This window comes from Hylaeus anthracinus, unplaced genomic scaffold (assembly GCF_026225885.1).
Source record: "Hylaeus anthracinus isolate JK02 unplaced genomic scaffold, UHH_iyHylAnth1.0_haploid 11985, whole genome shotgun sequence".
Lineage (NCBI taxonomy): Eukaryota > Metazoa > Arthropoda > Insecta > Hymenoptera > Colletidae > Hylaeus > Hylaeus anthracinus.
In genome coordinates, this window is record NW_026534333.1 from 9,134,829 (window position 1) to 9,160,631 (window position 25,803).

A 25,803-nucleotide genomic window follows, 5' to 3' on the forward strand; every position below is an offset into this window, starting at 1 on the left:
TTTTAATAAATATTGAACGAATTTTGATGTGTTATTCAAATGTTAAAAAATGTTTGAGTTAACAAATATATGCACAAATAATGATTAGATTATGTCTTTGCAACTACTTTATTAGACAGACGTTTCGAACATTATAATTTATGGTCTTGTTCAGTGTTTAAACATTATTAAACTATAATACGATAAAGAGGTATGCTGATGAGTATGTTACAACAATGTTTCAAGAAGAATTTTTCTTTTGCAATAAAATATGTCAAATATGAAAAAAAGGAGTTTCCGTTAATTTGATTTAAAAAGCGATTATAGAAAGTTTTGATTATTAAATTTATCATAAATTATAATGACATGAGTAAGTATTTATGAGGTTAATCACGATATAAGAAAATCAATTATCCAAAATGCATATTTGAAAATGTAAATACAAAGATATAATTATATTCCTGAGAATACACAAATTCTTTATTATATCATTGTTGAACAATTTTTTAATACCGAAGAGGACCGTAAAACCTAATGCTCGAAACGTGTTTCCAGTAGAGTGCTTGGAAATACATTATTTAATAGTTTATATTATAGATAGTCTTCAATAGTTAATATAAAAATTCCATTTCATATATTGACTACTGCTTGATAATGTAATAAATCGCCGAGGTGGGTATAGAAATGAACGTACTTGAATTTTGTACAACTACCGATATTTTTTATCGTTATATTATTAATGAAGAATAGTGAGATTATTGCAGTGTTATGTAGAACATAAATTTTTAGATAACGAAAAATAATAATTCTACATCTCTTGTTGACGCAACGTATCATATACATAGATAGGCTGCCTCGAAAACAACGAGTGCAGCGTGAATATTTTCCGCAAAACAACAATATTGATTATTATTGATTTTGTATTTTTCACCATTCTCGCGAAGATACATTAACAAGGACACGAAGTTTTATATTCATTTGTGGATAAAATTTTATTAGAAAACAAAATTTGATCTCAAGCATTCTATTAGTCTAATTCCGAACCATCGACCGCAGTTATCCAGTTATCAGAAAATTACTATTTGGCTTCCAAGCGAACTTGAATCTACTTCGAATACGGCAAACTAGCCGATTAAACACCCTTGAAAATAACAGCAAGTCTATTGCTAAAAATACGTCGATTCCAATTTCGTCTTCGCGAAAAGTCTCCCTTGAGATGGCACAGGCTATGCAGTTCACGAACCTCACTCGTTGAATTTGGCTACGTTGCTCGCGAAGAGGACGTTGATGCACTCATCGGAACTTTCATCACAGTATTCTAATTCAAATTTCAAATAAAGAAATGTAATTACTGATAAGAAATTGTATATCTGTCGAAAGAATATACAATTTCGATTAAGAAAATAAACTCCCATTCTGAATCGTTTATCGAAGAAAAGCACATCCAAACGAGCCAAATAAACGACTTGCATTGGACGCGCGAGATAAATGTTTCTGTAGTTAAAATTCAGAACTATAGGACGAAGCTATTTGGCAAGTAATTGCGCTCATAAAACGGAGACAAGGGTTTCAGTTGCTCGTGATAGATGGAAGAAATCCGTTCGCCAGTATTTCCTTCCCCTCTTGGCTCGTGAGATTGACTTACATTATCGTCGCCCGCTCCAGTAAAAAAATTAAAGGCAGCAGTGGTCGAAGTTACGAGACTTTATAATTAGAATGACGATTCGATGCTGTTATTAATACTACAAGGAGACGCTACAGATAATAATGGACTCAGGATGGGTCGAATCTCTTGGAATATACGACGATTGTTTTGTATTCGAATATTACTCAAAGTTAAATCGAACAATTGCCTGGGACGAAATTGCTAGTTAAAAAATTCTAATATTACTAAAATCTCTCGAATAGCAACAGTTATCGCGACCTTTTGCTTATACGTACATTGAAAGTAATTTTCGTATATTGTTCAAAATTAAATTGGAATTAATTTTCGAATATTGCTTCAAATTAAATTTGAACGAATTTTGGAATATTGCTTCGAATTAAATTTAAATTAATTTTCAAATATTGTTCAAAACGAAACTGGACTACTTTTCAGAATAAAATCGTCAACCTTACAATTTCTATATTACTATCCTTATATTGCTATCGAGAACTCGAAAGAAACTTTATTAGTCTTATGATAGCTAGCCTTATGAGTATATTTTTTGCTTACCCTGGCCTTTGAGCCTAATTCGTTTTCTTATCTTCTATTTCGATGTCAAAAGTTCGTTCTTGATTAATTACCGATCATTTCCCTATTTGATTAGACTAATGCTGTGTACTATCCTCGTCTAACTAAAAGATCTTATATCTATATGTAACTAGCACAATATTCCTAAAATTTTCCCATGAAACATAAATTTGATCATGCTTCACCTCTACTTAAGCATTCTTATACAAGCCAAATGCACATGCTTGATCTTTGATGATATTATTTACGTTAGTTTATTCTTTATCAACTGTCATCGTCACTGCGATTAATTCATTTCCATCGGTAGCGACAACGACCTGTCCTTTCCCGTTTATCGTACATTTAAAGACTACTGTTCTTTCGCCTACAACTCGAGACATTACTATAACTCACTCCCACCCACGATCCGCTCTTAAACTACTTTTAACTACAAGCACGATATTATTTCTTTCGTCACTGATCATCACCAATGATAACCCTTTGTTAATATTTTGCTGGTTTGTTTAAACTCATTATCTCTTACATGTTTTACTTTTAACGTTACTTATTTGCGAAGTTAACATTACAGCAGCATATACAATAACTATACGTTTGTATAATGCATAAGCTAGTATACCTAGGACGACTACTTACTTTTTCATTTATACAGATTTGTGTTAAATTTTCTTTGCATTTATGCAACTCTTATTAAAATATACTTTGATACTTATCAACCAGAAAAGATAGCAAGGAAATCTTTTAGTCGCATTTCTTGGTCATCGGCATCTATTAATTTTAATAAATACCCCGAAAAACGAATATTTTTCAAAATACTTTTGAAATACTTCCGAACGGCAGACAGAAATCTTTCGAGATACTAGCAGGGTTTAACCCCTCGGGATAACGAGAAAGATTCGAATAGTGATCGCAAACATAAAGCTTCCGGGTGACGGTGGAAATTCCAGCGACGATTGCCAGACGACACATGTATTCCTGTCTGATCGGAACCCGCCAAAAATAAGTTCGGCCATGAGGGACGCCGAAAATTCGCAAAGCTAGACGATCTTCGTTTAGAAGCGACGGCTGTTTACAGACGGTGTTGCGCAGTCACGGATTATTACAATTCTCGTATCGGAGGCGCTAAAGTTGTTGGCAAAGTCCAAGGATGCCCCGCGGTCTCTTTGAACTTGCCTTTCCTCGCCCGTGATCGACTTTGTCCCGGACATAAAGTTGCAAAGGTGAAACCTCGTTCTTCAAATCCCGATTTCGCGTGAGCATGCGTCTTCCAAGGAGCATCACCGTGAAAGTAATTGCGATACGAGTATCGACAGTTAAATGTGTTTAAATTAGAAACGAGATTCAAACACGAACTTGGTAATTCCATCGTAAATTGCACATTGTCTGAATTCGGTGGCAGGGATTGCAATTGTATCGAAATATGGTGTAGTGAACACGAGATTGAACAAGAATTTATGCTACGGATGTGTTACTTTTTACTTTCTTTGTAAAAGAAAGTTCGTAGTGTTGTTACTTTCATTTTTGCAAATGTTGATAGCATGTACGCTTCCTTCTTCAAATATCATTGAGTAAGATGAATATTTTCCTATCAGTTTTTGTTGTGGTTTGGAAATTGTGTGTATGTGTATGTGTGTTCAAATATTGAATAAAACTTAATAAAACTAAACGAAACCGGCACGAGATTGAACAAAAATGAACAAAACTGACCAAAGCTTGACAAAATTAATCAAAACCGAACAAAAATGAAAAAAACTGACCAGACTAAGTAACACCTGTTGTAACACCTTGAAAAGGGTGGTTCGGGAGGTGATTTGAAACAACTTTTTCCTTAGCGAAAATGTTGTCCGAGGTTTCGTTGAGGAGATATTAACGGAAAACGCCGACCAATCAGAGCGCGCGGATACCGTTGGAGCGGCCGCGGTAGCGAAGGCTACGTACTAAGCGGCCGCGCTTGTACGCTCCACCGGTATCCGCGCGCTCTGATTGGTCAGTGTTTTCCGTTAATATCTCCTCAACGAAGCCTCGGACAACATTTTCGCTAAGGAAAAAGTTGTTTCAAATCACCTCCCGAACCACCCCTTTCAAGGTGTTACAATATTTTTGGGACACCCTGTATACTTTAGGTATGGTGCCATCGTTTTCATTTGTTACGAGCTGACCGTAATCTGAAAATACGGGGACACGAACATCAAAGGTTCCGACAAGAGTTTGGCCTCTGTAAAACTACTCCGGTCCAGGGAACTGTCCTCGCGTCTGGTCGACGTCAACGAGTTACGACGCACGCACTACACCCACGAACGTAAACGGGGAGCGTATATTTGTCTTCTAAACGCGAGAACGACGACAGGTTTGCTTTGTTATCCTAGTAAGCTGGAAGTCCCTTGGAAAAGCCAAAGGTACACTGCTCTTTGATCTCGTCTTCTTGCCATTTTGCGACGGAAGAATATCCCCTGATTCAGCATCTGGGAGTTCTTTTTTATTTTCACCAGTTTCGAAGCTACTTTCGTGATTTTTTTCTAGCCAAAGTAATCGACGTAAAATTTTTAAATTTGGCGCAACTATTCGCACATGTGTATACAAGATTTTGTTAAATTTGCAACCATAATGGTTGATTTGTTTGGAAGTTACGTATAGTGTTTCCACGTTACGTCAGAAGGAATGGACACAAAATGTTAACGTTCGTGTCAACGTATGATCGCGTTCGCCCTGAGGTGTTTCGAATAAAACGGCTGAATCTTATTAAATGAATTTCTAGATTAAACTAGGTCCATGGATAATGACAGTTATTTTAAAGCTACTCTTCTAGATTTACAAATGTGTTCTTTTCAAAAAAGACTTCAGGATTTTGTTTTTTAATAAAACCCAAGTGGCCTGAAGTATCCCATTGTTTTATTATGAAAAATGAAACAAGTACATTTAACGAAATTGGGATACTAACATACGCAACTTTATTTTACGTATTCAATTTTCCATTTTTAAAGACTTCTACCGTGGTACTATGTTTATTTTAAGTCGAGACAATATCCTGAATCGCAATTACTTTCTTACTTTCGAAATAAAAGTTAAATTTAAGGATCAAGAGAATAAAAACCATCTTCTTGTTAATGTTTAAGAGGAAGATAGGAGAAACTGCTTACATTGTTGACAAATTTAATGATTTGACAAGCATATAAGAAGAAAGCTTCGAAACTTTCATTGACGATTTAATAAGAATAATTTCTAAGTTAAATCTACTTGGGTGTACACTCAAGAACGACTGCAGAATGTAATGTAAAATGCAGTAATTGATTTTATAGTCAGAAACAGTCCCTTTGTGCTTTTCTTTTGTTAAGTCTTAAGGTGGATGCCCTCCCTTAGATTCGCCCTTGCGATTAACCCAGAGTTCGTCATCTGTTTTCTCGAATGGACCGAACCGCAGTTCAATTTGGCTTGGTTCGTTCGCCTGGCAGACGACGTTCTAAATTCGTGTGGTTTCGCATCGTTCAACCCTGACATATTGACCCGTGATGAAAATAGATTAAGACTTCCACACCTGTTCGAGCTACCGCTACCAGCGAAGCTGGAAAACGTCGCATCGAAAAGAGAATGTCTCTTTTTTTCAAAGAAAGTCGTGTCTGTTTTAATGGCCAGGCTGCTGGAAACTCTTGAAACTGGCATGTTTCGATATTCCCCGAAAACAATTGCGTTCAATTCCAGCTACAATTCATTTTCTTTTTCGTTCGATTACGGAATCTTCGTAATAAGAATTACAAACTCCTACACACTGTATTTATAGAAACGCGCTTAATAATAGAAAACGCTATTATTGAAACAACGAGTAGAAATAATGCAACAGTCGAATTATTTACGAGTATTAAAATGTCCGTGGCAAAGGATACAGTATTTTCTTGGAAGATGTTCACCTGCCAAAGCTTAAAACGGATGCACCGTAATCACGGTTCGTTTTCGATCGAGATTAATATTTAATTTTTTCATATTTTTCGTATGATTTTCGTAAAAGAATTTTATCGACGAATTGGCGATGTGTTCTCGATGAAAATGAGCCCAAACACGGCCTCATTAAAACTATTTTTAATTGCACGTGTATTTGGCGCACGTATTCGCAGAATTCACAAGCGACTCGAATTACGTGTAATTAAAAATAGTCCTAATGAGGTCGTGCTGGGGCTCACTTTCATCGTGTCACTCTCGCCAATCTGTTCGCGATACTCTCACGGAGATATGATAAAAAATATAAAAGTTTCAATATCTAGTAGCGAATGACTTATTTCGCGCGCGATAAGGAACAATGTCTGCTGCCTGGTAGACGGAGGCTCGATCGCTATTCGTGCTCCTCGTTACACGAAACGTGTAAAGCTTCGCATAAATTAAAAGTGACTAGTAGGTCGTAATACGTTTCAGCACTTCGCTTTATTACCTATAATAGAAGACAATTATTTCAATGAACAATATTTTCATAACCATATCAATTAAAACGGTTACAGTGTAACGTAATTATTACGTCATTTTTAATGAATATAATCGAGAGAAAGTTTATCCAACGTGTTGACAGATACAAATTCCTGTGTATGTTCAAACCAAATTTTTTATTTTAACAGCAAACACGAAACACAGCAAACAGATTTTATTGGAATTTTTCTTAATTACAATATTTTCTCCCATATAGTTCTTAATACTATACTTGTAGGCAGTAGAGAGACGATTCTCAAAAAGTGGAGTCAAAACCCGAATGAAGGTCAATGCCAAATTGAAGTTGCAAGCATATTCTTCAAAGAAATACTGTGTTTTAGAATGACAGGGTAAAAAATACTATTTACGAATGTTTTTCTAGAATATTTGCATGTGATTTTATCAAATGCTTTTATATTATCAAAAAGCCTATATATTACAAAATTTTGATTTGCACTAAAGTTATGATCAATTAAATGCAGTATCATGAAAAACTTTTATTCACTAGTGGAAAAAGTGTCTAGTTAGTTCTTTTTAATATCTACAATTTTCAGATTACCAAATTTCTGTATACGTTTTGCATATGTCCTCCGTACTCGCATGTACCATAAATACATAAAATCCGCAGTCCGATGGTGACAATATTTGATAGTGGCGATGAATGTTGATATAATTTATTACTAAATTTACGTTCCTTATTTTTGTTGGAAAAACTTTTTAGAATTACATTCCACATTATTTTGTTAATCTTCTCGTATAAAATCTTGAACTGAATATAATAACTTGAAATATGTAAACATATATTCATTGCCTTTTGTATGTAAACAGTACAAAATCGTATTTCACAACCGTATTCATCATAATATGTTGCTTGTGTATACACCGTACACATATGTATTTCTGTGTACAAATTATCCTATTTTGTATTAATTCTGAGTATTTTATATCGCGGTTTCCGGTATGATACGGTAAGAATTAATCGCGTTGTAAAAGGGTTGACCATATACGATTCACATAACGGGTGTTCACGTAACATGGAGAGGTTCTGTGGTACCGTGGTATACAAGCTTTAAATATGAAAATCTTCGATCAGCCAGATTTTGATTACTTTATACGAGAGTTGTAAGCTATAGATTACGCCTAAATTCGGCCCTGCCTCTATCTGATAAAAGCAATGATGTCATAGACTTGTCCCCGCGCGGCGCCCGTCAGCCGCGGAGTGTTAATATTTCCGATATAATTGATTAGTTGAACCACCGGTTAGGAAACACACTTTGCACAAGATTTCGAAAGACCGACCCACGCGAGCGAGCAAAACGGAGCGATTCAGAGCAGACGAGAAAGTGCCTGTGATTATGATAATTAGCCGCAATAAACTCAATGACATAAACCGTCAAGAGAGCGAGAGAGAGAGAGAGAGATTGTTGTTTAAAGAATGTCGCGGAGATAAAACGAGCGTTAACCAAATGATTTGAAATCGTCCTTGAGCGAGACTCTTCCATCTTGGTTTCGAAACGTGGCACTAGACAACGGCGGTCAGTGTGAACTATTTCCACGAACCATACTTTGTGTAACTACCAATCTTCAAAGGCAGATTTTCAACGAGACTCTCGCAACGTATACTACGAGTCGGTGTGAAATTTTCAAATGTCTCGGTCGGAAGACCATTGATCGAGCTTTTCGATCAGACGTTTAAAGCGAGTCCCTAACAGTGGTATCCTGATCGTAATGCAAATAAATCTCGGGAAAACGGTATACTTGTGCAACTCTTCCCTCCACGCCGTTTCTCCAGAGGTCGTCGCCTTCACAACCAACATCGATACTTGAGAGAGCGCCCTTCGCAAACCGGAGAACGCCATTCCATCCCCCAAGTGGACTTTCCCTGACCCTGAAGAACTCGGCGAGAGAGTTTTCGACGTCGACCCATCCATTTTCTCACTTCACTGAGATCTCCATGAACCGTAGGTCTGGTCTCGAGCCAGAACAAGCCCGTTCTCTTCAAAGACACCAACGATTTATCGCACAATTCCTACACATGACGATCACCGATCAACGGCTCGCTCGGCGTTAAGTCACCCCCGAAACTAAACGAAATTACAAAAATAAATGCTTTCGGACTCTAATCGCACGTGTGCTCGAGCCCGTTCGGGCTCGGCTGGCCGCGTTACCGTTCGGATAAAAAGAAAAAAGAGAAAAGAAATGGTCGAAGCAATGGTTCGATGTTAGCAGCTCTTAGAACTCGATGTATTTCGGTTCGACTTGCACCGGAATTTCGGCGTCTAAGTTTAAGCTTTCACGTCCGAGGCCGTTACTCTAGCGGTCGCTTTTAAGGCACCACGGATAAAGAACTCATCGTCAAAGCCAAATATCGCAGCCGGTCCAGAGCCACTGGAAAATCCAGATGAGCCTTTTGCACCACATCCGTTTATCGACGATCTGGCCGCGTCTTCTTCGTCCGACGGACCACTATGAACGCGTCGCACCCTTGCTGTTGCACCCAAAACTTGCACGATCTCCACGAGACACTGCGACGGGCAAACAATAAAACCACCGTGTGCATTACGAGTCGAACGCGAAACGCTTTAACGACACTTTCTGCTTGCCGTTTCCGCCGAATCGGGAACAGAATTTGCGTAACACTCGTCGACGTGTGCACCAGCTCCTCGACGCGTTAATTTTCGCGGAGAACGCGATCGGTAACCATCGGTCGCTAAATTGGCGACGCGGGGGAGGAGACGTGATCCGCGTAAGGGAAACGAAACGACGATTTCTGGAGCGACTTTGCCAAAACGGAACCCCGATTTACGCACTTTGCGAACTATTTATAAAAACCACGCGTCACCGGGTGAAATCATTGATAAAAGATCCAAGGCGACGGGAAAGAAGGAAAACGGCGCTGTCGGTTGCGGGGATCGAAGGGCGGATTTCATCGACGGGTTCGTTGGCGAACAGAGGCTCGGCCGACACTGAAGCGATCCAATTTCGACCCTTGGCGAGCGATTTTCCCTTTTGTCTTTGCGCGCCAGGTTGGCACGGTTCGCGATCGGCTAGATTCGTTTAATTCGCTAGAGATGGAGCCTCGATGACAAACGATGACTACAAAACGTATCGTTCGATGGATATGTTGCGTGCACCGAGGATAGTTTGCTAAACTATGGACGCATTCATCCTGGTTCCGAGATTGAGTTCGTTTTTTGGAGAAAAAATTATCTATGTACATAGCGTAGACTGCTAGTTCTCTTCTTTATATCTTTTACTAAAAACGGCTGCTATTGTTTTCTTTATTTATGTGGGCGCTAACTTTGCTCTACAGAATTTTCTGCATCTGTTGATAATAATTAGCGTTGTCACTTTTACTAGAAAAATATTACTTCATTCTTTACATTTTCAAGCATTCTAATGCAATCCAAAGTCTTTTGCATCTGTTGACAATAATTATCGTTGTTTTCTTTTTCTTTAATTACAAGCATTCTAATGCCACCCTACAGAATTTCCTGCATCTGTAGGTAATAAAAACAACTGCTTTTCCTTTTATTCAAAAATAGTACTTTCCTTTTTATTTTAATTTCCAGGCATAGTGACATGGTTCTTGTTTTATTTTGAATACAAGTGTAACTGTTATACTACAATTTAAGGAACCTCTGGAAAGCGTCGTTGCGTCCAGATGTTAGTTATCAATTTCCAGTTGAAAAAATTGAAAATAGATACAGCTGACGTATTAGGAAATATTGTATATTTTACACAATACGACGTCTTATTAGATAAAAATACTTTAATACTTCATAGGTGATCAATAGAATATTTGAAGGAGGATAGATCAAAGGAATCGAGGCGTTCTAACTTCAAACAGTTGAAAGATTGTTGGAAAATTCTGAGTTAAAGTGAAGGAATCATTGTTCGTGTTCGAATGTAACGGAACATGTGATGTTGCAGTTTGTCCCAGACAACGATTCTTTTATATTAATTTAGAACTTCTCGGCAATCTTTAAATTAGGTTAACTTTAAAATAGCTTAGGATAACTTGCTCCTGTTACTATTTTCTTTCAAGCTAACGCGATGTTGCAATTTAAATAATAGGATATTGTGGTTTCATCAAACAAGCGAATATGACAATTACATACTGAACATAACTAAACGGTCGATATACTTATGCAAAACGAAATATTATTTAAATTTAAATTCAAATATTATTGTATTACTTATTAGAACAATTATTAGAACGGTTGAACATTGATTTACTATGGACGTACGCGAGAGGAGTAAGACTACTTTTACGAAAGTTTTTAATTACATTTTTGAACGTGACTATCTCGAAACATTTACCTTAAATTGGAAAAGATCGAACGGTCCGCGAGCAAAACAAAGGAAAGAAACGCGTCGAGGGTGCGAGTGGAGCCTGAGCAGGCGTCGTTCTCGCCTCTGGCGAAATGCAAAGGTCTTTATCGCGCGGACATGGGCCGACGCCGGCGTCGAGGATCCATGCTTCTCGCAGAGGCGTCTTCCGCAATTAGGTGCTTCTATTCTTGTCTCGAAAAGCAAGATTTCTGCCGATCGCGGCAGGGTAACGGGAACGGTTCGACGCTATTTTCGAGGGGTCGCGAGTCGTGTATTGTGATCCAGTTTTCAAAACGGCTCACCGCGTATTTTTGACGTTGCCGCTTGAAAGTTTCGCGCCGCTTTCGACAGCATTATCGCGAACTCCCACGCGGTATTTCATGAAACCACCTGGCGATGGTTTTACTTGGTTTTAAAGACTCCGTAACATAGTTTGTGAATATAATTTTAACAATTGATTTAATCATAATGACTAACTTACAAGATTTGTCGCATTCTTTTAATATTCAATTGTTTTGTCTAAGAAAAGTGCAATTTTGATTTTATATTGATTTAATTTTAATCATTACTCAGGAATGGTTTAATTATACGATAAACTGTTAATTATACGTTAATCTATCAATGAGATAAGATTTTGTCAGTCTCATGAGATGCTCGGATAGTTTTTCATTAAAAGAATAAATCACGAGTATCTGGGTACCCGCGTATCTCATAAATCAGCAGAAATATTGTTTGATTTGCGTTTAATTCAACGCGAAAGCTCAAAGTGCAGAGTAACGCATTTCACATATCAATGATTTGTATCAGGGACATTGAAATTTTATCTTTCCGTATCTAATGATAAACGTATATCTTGGCCAACAGAATAATTTTTTGGAAACAACAGATTGCGTAAGAGAATATTTGTCAAAATTATATATTCGTTTCTAAAGTAAAACCCGGAACCCATAGCGTCGCTGCAAGAAGAGGTCATAATGTACTTCCTGGTAGATAATAGTATAAATGAGACAACAATACATGACGCATATAATACTTGTTTGTCACAAACCTTACAATAATCGTATATGTACTTACAAGCAACTGATTATATCGAATCTTCTCATTTCGTAAAAAAATTGAAATTATTCAGTGAGAAATTATTTCTTGGAGTTTCGGCTACGAAACTTGCAAACACTGTCCCGTTTTCGTTAAAGGACTCGAGTTTTTATATTTCTATTATCGATAAGAGAAAATTGACTATTAACCACTATACTTCTCAAGCGATAGTAAAACTTAATAATTAATTTGGAATACATTTGTATCTCATATCTTCGGTAAGTGTGGAAAAATTTACGACGAGTTATTTGTTCATAAATGAATGTTTACGTTTCTCCTGTTTGCAACGTGTGCAGTCAATTACACGATTCGATGCTTGTTCGATTTGTGATTTTACCGACGTCAAATTGACATAGTAGAATTCAACGATCATTAGATCTTGATAACTTATGTATAACTGCTTTCTGTGTTACTCTTATAGTAGCAAATGCGTATAATGTGATTTTTCGCACTGTTGTTTGGCAACATTAAGATCATTAAAGTTTTAAAGCGACTTGCAAGCGAGGGAATGATAAATAAATTATCTTAGTATATTTATTCAATTTCAGCAAAAATATAAATTTTTTGATAACAAACGATATTGTGAGCGACGAAAGTATTCCATTTAAAACTGTTTATGTATACTCAAACTAATAGTTTTGTCAGAATACTACAGAAACATTTATTTTCTTACATTTAAAATATCTCGTGAAATAATTACTTTTTTATCGCTTTAGTTTAATAGTGCTTTTATGTAGAATGACAAGAGGATTCAATCTATGTAAAAAAGGTACGCATTTCTGCTTAAAAGAATAATGCAATTATCGATTACACGTGCACCATTGCATATACACAAGAAAGTAGGATCTGTTAATATAGCACATATGTAAATGTTTCAATTGATGTATAATGAAACACTTATTTGGATACATCAAACTTATTAGAAATTCATTTGGAAAATTTCTTCAAAAGACATGGAGGGTACGAGTACTTATGGGACTGGCTGTATACTTATATACTACTCTCTTTAAATGTCCCTAATTTCATTAATTTTCCGAGTTCAATAAAAGCCTTTGGCAGATATAATTCTAAAGGTATACCTTCAAATATAGATTTTTTTATAATCTTAAACTAGAACACACCCTTAAGAAAAAAAAAAAATAAAATAAATCCACCTGCTCAATAAAGGTCCAGACTCTCCCTTGAAGCTGATCCTGCTGAAAGTTCTCCTCTGAAAATTGCTAAGAATACCGCGCTTCTGTTTCTCGGCGCTGTTCCTTCCGGCTTCGTCCGCGGAGTCCTCGTATAGTTTCACCGCAACTGCAGCCGCAGGAACCGTCGAGTTTACGAGTAGCTTGTTCAGCGACGCAACGTTGTTGTCGGTGGCTGTCGAATGCTCGTCGTCCAGTTCCTCGTTGGTTCCTTTCCTGAGAGAACCTTTTTCGGTCATGAGCATTTCGTTCAACGATATCGCCCGCCACCCGTGTCTCTCTTCTCTTGCCTCTCGTATTTATAGATTCCTCGCTAACTCCACGAACGAATCAAGATGAAAAATCTCGACCCGCCTCGGATCCGTCTCTCCGTCTACCATGATTTTCGTTAATCGAGCACTCTTTTCCCTTGTGAACCGATCGATGGTCTTGATTGAGATTCGAACAGTCGAACACGCGTCTTAGAGACGCTACTTACAGTTCGTTCCTTCCGATCTCACGCATTTAGCTACTCATCGTTCCTTTGTTCCTATTTGCCGCGCACCCGCGACAAAATCGTCGCTTCCTCGCTTCCTAGAAACGCGACGGCTCTCGGAACTTTCTATAGGTCGAACACACACCAGCAGCGGTCGCAGGGTCGTAGCACCTTTAACGCGCGATACGTTTCGCTAAAAACACGCAGGTACTCGTCGAAGCGCGTTCGTTCGATCGCAACGTGAGCCAGGCGTTTGAAAAACAAACGCGAACGTTCCAAGTTCCACGGCCACGTTCGTGCCACGCATCGTTCGTACGATTTCTCGTGGAAACGCGCATCCTATCGTTTATTCCCGTCCAGTTTCGTCATCGTTATCAATTTTCCGTGACGCTCGCGATGACCGATATTTCCGCAGTCGGCGGCGACGTGTGCGCGACAAGACGTTCGTCGGCGGAAATTAAACCGCGCGCCAGGTGTTTCGCGCCTGCTCGTTTCCGTCAAATATTGTCCGCGATTTATCGGATGGTACCGATAGCATCCTTCTTAATCGTTCCGTTCTCGATCCCACGTTTCTGACCACACGGAATCGCGCGAACGTTCTCGACGCGAGAATCATTCATAATTCACCCGCGACACGTTTCTCTCTCGTGTTTTTCTGCGCGCCGACGCGACGGTTCGCCGTACAGCGGCGCGACGCGTAAAACCGACGGATGACGATGTCCATCCAACCTGTCCGCCGATCGTTGCATAAGAAATTCCTTCGTGCTCGTCACTGGTACCGACCGCGACACACCTTTGTCGCCTCGTTCGCGGATCCCGCCGGGCCGGATGATCCAGGAACCAACCGTGGCTGATCGTCGATCCCGAACCACTCTCGATCGGTGCCTCGAGGGCCGGCGGAAACTCGCTCGGAACCTGTCAACGGGAGAACCACTTCTGAGATTGCGTGCGCGGCGGCATAAGCGAAAATAATCCACGCACACGCGCGACTACGAGCGCGAGCACACGAGCGAGTGTACCGATATCCACGTGGCCGTGTATCCGTTCGCCTGTGACAGTATGTGTGGACTACCGACCGTATATACACCGTGTGTCATAACTATAATACCATTTCAACAATTTCGAATTTTGCGCGTCGCGATTCGAGTCGTATCGCTCACCGTACGTGCCACGTGAAACGATCGTATCGCGAAAATTACCAGTGACCATCACTGGGTTTTTCGCTACATAATGCGGTTTTCTTGTAGGCAATATCTTAATTGAAGCTTACACGAAGTTCTTCATTTCTTAATTTCTCTGATAAATTTTGAACAAGGTAAAGACTCCGCTATAACTTTTATGTAAAAAATTTGGAGAAAAGGGATACATTAATTCTTCGCATTATAATCTACACTATTTAATATTTATTTAAGTTTAGCATTTATCAGTGGTTTTCAACTTTTTAATTAGAATTTTAGTTTCTTTTTAGGGAAACATTTTATCAAAGTTATTATTTTTATCTTTTCATGAAGACAATTGTCAAGGTGTAGGGGAACCACAGCTCTGAAACAAAACTTAAGCTTTCAAGTTGTATCTTATCGCTCAAACGAAGTAGTAAATTGAAAATGGATACAATTGCTTCAATTCGAGAAATATTGCTTACGGTATTTACGAAGGATATATAATGTGTTCAAAATTTATATGTATCCTCCCCGTTTATTAAAGAAATTTGTCTAAATTAAATGGTAGGTTTGATGTTACCAAATAAATTTTTCATTATAAATACAGGAATGAATTTGACGTATGTATATATTTATAATGAAACGTTTAATAGAGACTTTCTTGAATAAACATAAAGGGTATGACTACTTCTTATAAATATTTCTTTTCATATGTAGAATGACTATGCATATCTTGTTAATTCATTTATTTTTTTGTTTCTCCTCTATAAACTGGTGTAAATTAATTCCCAGTTTAAATTGGAGTAGTAGGATGCGGAAAGCTCTGCAAACTAGGAGCCTATTACACGCGCGATTTCTTTCATATATATTTACATGGAAAATTAGGACACGTGTATATGTTACTTTATCGTAGGCTTTTGCTCGTTAGGAAACTCTATAAGGTGAAACTTTTGTACATTCTTTACTTTAAATAAAACGACTTTGGTTTAGGGATTCTACTGGCCCCCCTTCTTCAGCTATACCCTTTCGAATGGTTTCATAATTTTGATACACAGTGTAGGAATACTTGGAAAGGTGTGCGCATGTGACAGAACGCGGCTCGCATACACGCGTGCTCGATGGAAATAAAATCGTATGCGCGTTAAAGAGCGTGCGCGTATGCGGGACTAGTAGAAAGGCTCGACATGTGGGCAGGGGCAAAGATAAGATTATGCACGACCGTTATACGTTTCGATGTTTTCGACAAGAAACATTTTATTGCAACCATGCGATATTTTTCTCACAGATTTTTCTCGTTTCGATTTTTCAATCGAGATTCGTGGTTTCGAAAGTTGCGTTTACGCGTTGTTTCGCATAACAGTACGAGGAAAAGTTTGAACAAAGTGTAAAATTGACCATGCTCAATGTTCGCGAGACTTTCGTGTTCGAAATCGATTCTTTGTTTGACCACAGGAGAACTATATTATATATACATATATATATATATATATACAGGGTGTCCCAAAAATGTTGAAACACATTGAAAGGGGTGGTTCGGGAAGTGATTTGAAACAACTTTTTCCTTTACAAAAATGTCGGATGGGGCTTCGTTAAGGAGATATTAAGAGAAAACCCCGACCAATCAGAGCGCGCGTATACCGTTGGAGCGGCCGCGGTAGCGACGGCTACGCGCTGAGCGGCCGCGTCAAGGTCCTTCGATGCATGTCGAGTCACTTGTTTGCGTACGAGCGCGGCCGCTCAGCGCGTACCCTTCGCTACCGCGGCCGCCCCAACGGCATATGCGCGCTCTGATTGGTCGACGTTTTCCGTTAATATCTCCTTAACGAAGCCTCGGACAACATTTTTGCTAAGGAAAAAGTTGTTTCAAATCACCCCCTGAACCACCCTTTTCAAGGACCTCCAACATTTTTGGGACACCCTGTATATTTTTTTTTGCTAGAATCTTTTTATCTTATTTATGTTACCAATAGCATAAATAGTGAAACGAGGTTCGCAAACGTCTTCTCGATTGCCAACACGTTGATACGTGACGCACATTCTTGCGACTAATGTAACCAACACAAGTAGTTTTATACATATGTATATGAATGTAAATAAGCGAGAGTGTAATGTAGGCTGTGCGTAAAAATACGTACGAACACCCGATTATCGCAATGCCATGGAATGCTGTGTCGTTAAAGCAACTACACTAATTTTCGTAGATAATTGCAAATATTTTACATAGTAGAATGGTCAATTTTACCGATTAAAACCGAATAACTCCAATAGACAGTAATCTCTTAATACAACTAGATTCTCTTTAATATTTTATCCTGTAAATTACTTCCTTAATTGTTTCGAACAATTTAAAAAGTCTTACGTATTTTTTATTTCTTAATTGATGATAATAAAACTGCTTATCATGTCTGAGGTTCTATTAAATAACATTTGTTGAGTAGTTTGTAATATTTAGTAGTATTCTATATCGGATTAAACTTAAAATTTCATAATCAACTTGGCTTACTATTCATAGGTAATATTACAGTCCATGATATGTTGTGATAAGTTGAAAGTATTATATTTTATACCAAATGCAATTCTATATTTACCGTTGTATGGTAAAATTTTAGCAGAAAACTGCTTGCATATAAGAACTGCCATCTGCTGCCATCTGAATGCAAAACGCGCAGTTCGGAAGACGAGGTTGTGTTTGTTCTAAACTTGAAGCTCGCGTCGAAATTCGTGAGAAAGTTAGTCTGACAAGAAACACACGATAGTTACGAAATATTAATAGAGTTCTTTGTAATTGCGATAAAATTGAGCATCGCAGATTGGTTCACACTGGTAGTTACAAATTTTATATTACATCTATATAGAAAGTATAGCTTTGTTTCCGTTACGATCTATTTCCATTGTATAGCAATTGGAAAGGATTCAAAAATCGCAAATGCGAAGCAAGGTTAAATAGAAACGCAGTTCAATTAACTTTAACATTTTATTATAGAAAATTTGATTACGTCTAAAGTAAATATGTACAAATATTTACTATCTTAATCTCTTCGTTATTTAATAATATTTCTACATTTGAGTTCCATCGTGAGAAATGCTCTCATGTTGGGATCCTGTACTTTTTCTATAATCAACTTTTGCACGTCCACATCGCTTTTTTCGAGCGCGGCGTTCAATTTTTCTGCATATTGAATCCACACGCAATTTGCGCATCCAGACATGCAACAATTTGTGGGTTCTAACATATCATCTATCGAGAGGGAATTCTCGGTTTCGTTCTTTTCGATATTGTTCTCCTCGGATGATAATGTTTCACATGTACTATGAATATGTCTTTTACACGTAGAATACACTTGTCCACACTTACACGATTGTCTTTTTACAATTGAGAAGGACGATCGAACAAGACTCATCACTGTTTTCTTTACGAATGCACCTAGTTTAAACAAAATAAAAAGTTCATGATTAGCATGAGATAACAAAATGGTTGGTATTTGCTTTATGCGCTGGTACGTTTTCAAATAATTAAATGAATGCACAGATTGGAGTATTTGTATAATTATTATATATTATGACACAAATGTTTTACAAAAACTTTGAGACCGTCCTCTAACCTCCTTCGTCACTGAGAATCTACTGCAAATATGCCTCGATAGCTCGGTACGTCACGAATAATACAATTTCTAGATGTCTCTGTCTGCAATGCATTTGTGTTATCATATATTGTTTAAATTTAACATACATTTCGATTAATTAAAAATAAATTTATATATATCTTAACTAGTTAAAAAAGTCTTTCTTTAATCAAAGGCGAGATAGAATTTTATCGTACATGAATTATTATTTTAGAGTTATGTTTTGTGTTTGTAATTGTAACAAATATAAATTTGTTTGGAAATAATAGTTCTCCAGCACACATTAATGTATAACTTCAACATCAGTCGTTTCATTAGAAATGTAGTATTACTTGACTTTGTTTTGAATGTGTGACACCAGCGTGCGTTCACAGCAGACGCAAGTGGACGTACGAAGCAGACGATACTGTCGACCACGTGAAAATCCTGTCTTGTTTATTTAAAGAAAATGGGTCGGAAAATTCCTGGTAAAAAGCATCGAGGCGTGAAGGATCCTTTTAAACAACACGCGAAACGAGAAGCCGAGTGAGTTTCGCATTAAATCAATGTTATCCTTGAGTTATTTGTATAGGTTAGCAATCTGCGTGTTATAGGTTAGAAACAAAAATAAACGCTCCGCCAAAAGATGTGGACGAACAAGCAATACCAAGGAGTTTGGAACATTTAATAAGATTAAAGGAGACAGTGAAATCGGGAAAAATAACTAAAATAAAGAAACGGAAAAAGCACAAAAATCCATTAATATCCGTAGGCGGAGAGACTCCCAGATTTTCGCATCCAAAAGCAAAACCCGAGAAAGTTGTTCCTCTGTTTCAACAGAGGCCTGGAGAAAGCGAAGAACACTTCTTGCATAGAGTTCAAAAAGAGACTCATGCTTTTCTTGGGGAAACTGCATTTGAGAAGAAGTATAATGTCCAAGTGAATCGAAATCCGGAAACAGGAAACATTGAAGGACTCTCAAAATGCAAGTTAACTGAATTGGATAAACTTGAAATGTTAAGGGCAAGGCATAAAAATATAAAAAAGAAGAAGAAGAAAGATAGCGATGAGGTTAAGATGACAAAGAGTCAGAAAAGAAAAGAGAAGTTACAATTAAAGAAAGAAACAAAGGAGGAAAATGATGTGGATGAGTTCGAAAATTTTAAAGATCAAATCAAGTTTGGTGAAGTTGCTCATGAACCACCTCAATTCAAAATAAGGCCAAAGGCAGCTGATTCCACAATGAGCACAAAGGTGCATATTATTTAACATGTCTTTTACTCTTTTATACATAAAAATAACAAATATTTGTATTATTACAGCCTGGCAAAAAAGATCTCTTGCTGCATTCATTGCTAAAGAAAAATGAATCACCAAAAATAGTTTCTACAAAGACAATCTCCATTGATAAATCAGGCAAACGAAAAAATTTGCCAGTTGGAGAAAGAAGAAGACTGGAAAAAGATCAAAAGGATGTCATAGCAGCATACAGAAAAGTGAAAGCACAACGTTCTGTTGGTATTAACAACTAAAGTACGTATCATAAAGTGTTACACTTTTCCTATAGATAATTTATTTTCGTATGTTGACATTGATCCAATTTATTTAATAAAGTATACAAGATTTTGATCATAGGAAATTGTATGTATTTTTGAAATTAAACATCATATTTTTTACTATACAATTGTAGGATTAACACGAAAATATATATATACATATAGTATAGGATTTTATAGAAGAGTTTTCTGTGCAATACATATAGGTACTAGATGTCTTTGGATAAGGATTGGTAATACATTTATCACTAATGATAAAAAAAAATTACGAAGTTCTAACAGTTTTATCTTATCAAGTTCATCTAAATTATTTTAGCACCAGTGCAGTATACTTCAGATATAATTTAATTTTTGAAGTTACAACTTGATATCTTTAATGATAATTCTATCCAGTAGTCCATACGAATGGTTCCAATCTCTCTTCTATAGGTAAAAGATTATTTAGTGTTTCTAGACTCTCTAATGTTTGATTAAGAAGAGAATGACATTTACTCAATTGTTTGCTAAGCTCATGTACTTTGTTCAGTTGTTCCGCAAACTTGGCAAACTTCTTTTGCCTTTCTGCTACTAAACGAAGAATCTCGGTAACTTCTTGATCGATATTGGAGACGATACATAGGGCAGCTTGTTCCCCAGCAATCATTTGAGCATTAGTATTGAGGTGATGCTGATAGCGTGCGCACAGATTGAACAAACCGATTGGATCTAGTCTTTCTAGTACTTCTGGATCTCTAACACCTGGAGGTAAGTTTAAGGTGCCACGCATGATAGGTAGGAACATTGGAATGCTTTGTAATTTAACCAAATCAGGATCTTTGTCGGTTGTGGGATCTGCAGCAGCTGGTTTTACTACCACTATGTTGTGAATCTTATCGGAGGTAGTTTTTCTGTGATTGAAAGTTACATATCAATTGTGTAAATAAAATAAATAATTGGAAAAAATGAAAATACCATGTATGTATTACCTGTGACTGCTAGTACTTATGCTATTTTTACGTCTAGATATATCTTGTGCACCCAAACTTTTCCCTCTATATAATTGTGATTGTTTGTTAGTCATTTTCGGCGAATCTCCGATTGGTCTGTTTACCGTGTACGATATATAGGGTAGATCAGAATCAGAACATATACTAGCACCAGGACTTATGCATCTTGGCGGTGTATCGTCCGGTACTCTTTCACGATTTGGTACGCTTTTACCACGCCGTAGAGGCGTTGTTCTCATCCTGTTAACATTCGCATTTTGCGTACCACTTTGCGAACTTTGTTCCGATCCCATCTTGTTGATTATTCTTTAAAAATTTCTGATATTTCTTCCGTAAATTTTACATAAGATGCACTCGTTTAACAGAATACAGCTAATCTAATATACCTCACGACGAAAACATTCGAAGATATTACTGCCATTGAAAATTTCATAGAATTAATTTGAGATTAAATACACTATTGTTTCGCTATATAGTCGTAACAATAATCATCATGTTAAATCTAAGGTCAACTGTCGTCGCCTCCTTGTGCGTAACGTTCTAATGAACGGTTCGTTCATTTCTATTCATTCTGCAATTAAAGATGTATAGGATAATCAATAATATCAAAGTCGGTCGTTTTGATGCATGTTAAGTATTTGCTACCTTGCTTGATCACGTTGTCGCAATGATGCAACTCGTACATTAACAGCATCGGCATACACGATAACAGACTCTTTGGAAAATTAGTTTTTCGTTTCTGCTGTCAAGAAGTCATTTCCCTTTTCGTCGTTGACTATTCACGGTAGTATATAGATTGTATTCACGTGTCGTAGCAGTTTCCACAACGATAACACCATCTACCGAAGCCGACTTAAGTTGAATGTAGGCATATGTGTTTTCGATTGATAACGAAATTCTAAAATAAATCTCATACGATAAATGCCCAGAAATCATATCGTGGTTCACGAGAGCGTAAAGAGATGGAGCAATGAACCGAAATTTTTGTCAGAACAAATGTTGGAGTTTTGGGGTAATAATAAATTTAAACATGCTGCTCGATATATAAATTGCAGGTTCAATGACACGGTTGACTATCAATTTTATCAATAGGATATTTGTATTTTAGAGGCGCGCTGACTAAATCTTCGATAACAGCCACACGCGGTGTAATCGTTCTTATGCGTTAGATAAACGGTGCTTTTGTCAATCTTTTTATCTGGGTTTAGCGATAAGAATGTTTTCCGTTTTTTCTTTTCTCCTTCTGTTTAAGTAATTTTTATTATAAATCTGTGGGTTTTATTTTACAGTCATACAAAAATCAACTACTAGTAGTATTTTCGTGTGATTTTTGAAAGCAATTTTATCAGCCATTTTAAGAAAAAGAAAATAGTTTGTACCTTCTCCACTTATAAATTATATGGTTTCAAATGACATTTATTTCAACTATAAGACAATGTTAGGATGTTAATTATAGGAGAAAAACGCAGATTAAAAAATCGTTCGTTCGTTTATGGATTTTTAAAAATGCATTATTTTATATTTAGGTCCACGAGGGTGTAGCAGTTATGTTAGCAGTGGTACTAGTTGGAGTACGCTTCGTAAGCAGGAACACCTTCGGTAGTTACGCCAGCGATGCAGGCAGTTTGAGCGTAAGGGGATATATTTTTTAAATGCTAGTATTGTAATAAATTCAATTCATTAAGGTTATATTTTGCTTGCTATTAAACTGCAGAAAAATAATTTTTATATTGTTACAGAATTGAAATATTAGGAAAGAGCAGAAAATATTCTGTTATCCCAAAATTATCGAGATAATCGAGGTTCTAACATACTTGTGTCGGGTACGATGCTCCTTACATTCACGTTTGAGCTTCATTCGGGTCATCTTTTCTCGCCCAACTTCACGCGACCGTATCAACATTAAATTTACATTACTTTACGCAGTGACGCGACGCATACCGTTAGGCTTCATTTCTTCCCATTTGACATGCGACGTTTGCGGTAAAATGAATTGTTGTGCAATCGCGCTTCAAATGCCGACACGCGTCATTTTCTCGAGCCGTCGAAACGAAACTCGACTACACTTTTATCAGGCGTTTAGAATTATCGCTCGTGCACAGAACTTCCGATTATTTGTTTTAATCTCCGCGTCAGTAGTTCTTAACCATTTTAAGTCGATAATAAACTTTAAAAGAAGTTTCGTAATATTTTATTAACGATTAATCGTTACTACTACGCGATAATTAATGACTGGTTATTGTACAAATTTCTTTTAACCTCATAGGTATAATTAAGTGATCGATGAAAGAAAGTAGAAATAGTTACAGAACATGTTTTTCAACAACTTCAAATCTTTCTCGAGAAGTGGCCAATCGATCGGTGAAAACCACATCGGAATTGGTTTTATACTTCTCGAGTTTTTAATGGTCGAACAGGTAGACCGCGCTTTATATATAGGGTGGTTCACTAAAAACATGACGTCTTGTAATCCAAGGGGATTTGTTAAAAATCGTTATGTAGGAAAATGTAGATAACTTAACTGTGCAGCGTGCATTAATGCACATATGCATCAACCGCATTTTTCTTTAATATTTTATTACCGAAGATAATTATTTTTCTCAGGTCTAGAAATTCATTCTTCGTGAGTGCTCCTTAAAAATTTGAGAAACACTGCATTAAATATTTTTTCTTAGAACAAGTCAAAATAGAGTCTTATTGGTTAAAGAATAATAGACAAGCGTTTTTTAACCGTAGTATGCGAAATTCCATGGTGGGTTTTCGTGTACCTTGGATATTGACGTAGCGTGAAACTTTCAGCTATTTACATAAGGTTTAACATTCACGGCAACGAAATTTGCACGCTACACAGCAGTTTAGAGATTATATTTCTAGTATTTTGTTAGCTAAATATCAGTTAGGTACAGAATGATCAATGAATGATGTTGTACTACTTTTGTCCCAGTTCAATCAAGTTATAACGAATGAAAACATTAACTCTAGTCTTCCTGAAAATCATGATCTTTGAGTTATGTCATTATTTAGAGTGAAGGAGGTATTTCTATTTGTGTAGCGTAAACAAAACTAAAAATAATTGCAATTAAAGGGAAAATAAATATAATAAATACGAAGTTTAATTTATTCGTTTATATATGTATATAAATTTCATTTGAATGGCTGCATGTTTGTCTATTTTTCTGACAGAGCCATGTTTTCTCGCGTGAATGTAACCAACAATTTCATTCTCGTCACACGAAACATTATTTTTACATTGATTTCACCGAGACTATAGGCTTCTTTAAATACATTTAAATTTTGATAGAAACTCTGTACACCGTGTAGGCTATTTTAATGTCTAGCTATCGCACAGGGATCCTCTTTCAGTAGGCGCGCGTACAAGATTCTCATTTTCCACGCAACTTTTCAATTCCAGTGTCGTGAAAGTTTCCTTTGTACTCTCACACTACTTGTCGCTTCGAAATTCTCAAGTTTCGTCGTTTAGAAAATTAGGCAATAAATGGAACAAGCGGACATTAGTATTATTAAACGTCTCTGTTGCACGGATGCGTAAAATGTTCGTCTTTATATACAGAGGATTCTGTTGGAGAACACTTTAATATCTTCGCTATTTGAATAATAGACAAAAGGATTCTTATTGAAAATTGCACAGATTCGGAAAGAGCGATATGGTACTAGCAATAAAAGTGATTCATTTCTTTTTATATTAAAAACTCAGAAATAAATTCATAAATAAAAGACGCTTAGAAAGTCAAAATAAGATTTGACAGTGGATTATTGGTTCTAAAGTAAACTTTAAATGTCTTCGAGCGAACTTGAACTTATCTGTGGAGTATCGAAATAGACACAACTTTGGCACTTCTCCAATAGAACTGTTTCAATAGCGAATGGAATTCTTTCTGCTTTTTCCCTTTACATGAAACACCAACGATCTACTTTCCAATTTTGGCTCGATTCTGCTTCAGGGGTGAAATAGACTTTTCTAGGGCCCTGGATTACGAGAAAACCGAAAGCGATATTGATGAAAAATAAATCTGCAATCGTTATTTACTATTGCAATTGGAATAAAAGTAGCAGATGTAGTTTTTAAAAGAAAAAGAAGGATTAATCACGTTTGATTAATGAAGAACTACGATATTATTTTTGAAAGTTGGAGGAAGTCATAATAAAAAAAAAAAAATGAAAGAAATGATATTAAAAACATAATCATTTTTTAAGGAAATAAAATGAATCACCATACTTTATGAAAATAAGAAAAGTCGTAGTTTAAAAAAAAAAAAAAACTAAAAGAAGTCATCATTTTTTAAGAAAATGAAAAGTCTAATTTTGGAGTAAAGTGAACAAAAATTACGTATGATCTGTTGAATCTAGCGTGCTGTAGCCTTTGAAGCCTTGATTCGTTCCTGATTCGCGTGACTATTTTCCGGGCAAACATTGGACTATCGGAAACGATTTAGAAAGCGTGCGCTTTATAATAAATGGACCACTCGCCTCGCACGAAACGGATTTATTAACGATGCATCCTGCATAAAGTAATTATTGGACGGGGTGGAAAGTAATCGGAAGCGCAATTACCGCGAGGTACACAAATTTCTATCTTCACGCGACACGGTTGATGTTTCATCGCCAGTTTTACCGCCGCTTCCTCCTCGTGGCTTCCCGTGATTTTTAACGAGCACTCGTTACAACAACTTTCTAACGCATTGACGTATCCGAGCATTATCTTCACGCTTCGCTACGCAACGGCAA

The 25,803-nt window shown here is 36.9% G+C and overlaps 4 protein-coding genes across 11 annotated transcripts in view; 2 read left to right on the top strand and 2 right to left on the bottom strand.

The window, feature by feature from the left end:
• The window catches only part of LOC128887175 (inward rectifier potassium channel 2-like), a 40,879-nt gene extending 25,838 nt beyond the window's left edge, over nucleotides 1-15,041 (bottom strand). For 3 of the 4 annotated variants that reach the window (XM_054142776.1, XM_054142778.1, XM_054142777.1), the window contains exon 1: nucleotides 13,243-15,041. In XM_054142776.1, coding sequence (XP_053998751.1) covers nucleotides 13,243-13,523 — 281 coding nt within the window. In that variant the 5' untranslated portion in view covers nucleotides 13,524-15,041. Of the gene's footprint in view, nucleotides 1-8,416; nucleotides 9,601-13,242 lie in introns of those variants that run through there. The other variant, XM_054142779.1, reaches the window with a different exon arrangement.
• Nucleotides 1-19,066, top strand: part of LOC128887194 (uncharacterized) — a 97,926-nt gene extending 78,860 nt beyond the window's left edge. The window contains exon 6 of the mRNA XM_054142819.1: nucleotides 18,911-19,066. The gene's annotated coding sequence lies outside the window, so the exon portion shown is untranslated. The remainder of the gene's footprint in view (nucleotides 1-18,910) is intronic.
• LOC128887189 (coiled-coil domain-containing protein 137) overlaps nucleotides 1-22,613 on the top strand; it is a 38,111-nt gene extending 15,498 nt beyond the window's left edge. Inside the window, exons 1-5 of one of the 5 annotated variants that reach the window (XM_054142812.1) lie at nucleotides 17,618-17,736; nucleotides 17,897-17,916; nucleotides 18,982-19,061; nucleotides 19,130-19,769; nucleotides 19,838-20,369. In XM_054142812.1, the coding sequence (XP_053998787.1) occupies nucleotides 18,985-19,061; nucleotides 19,130-19,769; nucleotides 19,838-20,047 (927 nt within the window). In that variant the 5' untranslated portion in view covers nucleotides 17,618-17,736; nucleotides 17,897-17,916; nucleotides 18,982-18,984 and the 3' untranslated portion in view covers nucleotides 20,048-20,369. Of the gene's footprint in view, nucleotides 1-17,610; nucleotides 17,737-17,761; nucleotides 17,917-18,981; nucleotides 19,062-19,129; nucleotides 19,770-19,837; nucleotides 20,370-22,583 lie in introns of those variants that run through there. The other 4 variants (XM_054142810.1, XM_054142813.1, XM_054142811.1 and 1 more) reach the window with 4 other exon arrangements.
• On the bottom strand, nucleotides 20,414-21,851 carry LOC128887193 (BLOC-1-related complex subunit 5). Its single transcript, XM_054142818.1, has 3 exons — nucleotides 21,703-21,851; nucleotides 21,037-21,628; nucleotides 20,414-20,958 (listed from the first exon to the last, which is right to left on the bottom strand). Exons 2-3 carry the CDS (start codon nucleotides 21,348-21,350, stop codon nucleotides 20,457-20,459), a joined length of 816 nt encoding a protein of 271 aa, XP_053998793.1. The 5' UTR covers nucleotides 21,351-21,628; nucleotides 21,703-21,851; the 3' UTR covers nucleotides 20,414-20,456.
• Nucleotides 22,614-25,803: the final 3,190 nt, after the last annotated feature.

What these genes read in the sequence shown, in the direction of transcription:
- LOC128887193 (XM_054142818.1), bottom strand. Translation starts at nt 21,350, where the DNA reads ATGGGATCGGAACAAAGTTCGCAAAGTGGTACGCAAAATGCGAATGTT. An exon ending in ATAAGTACTAGCAGTCACAG is followed by an intron (nt 20,959 to 21,036) that starts GTAATACATACA and finishes TTTCAATCACAG; the next exon opens with AAAAACTACCTCCGATAAGA.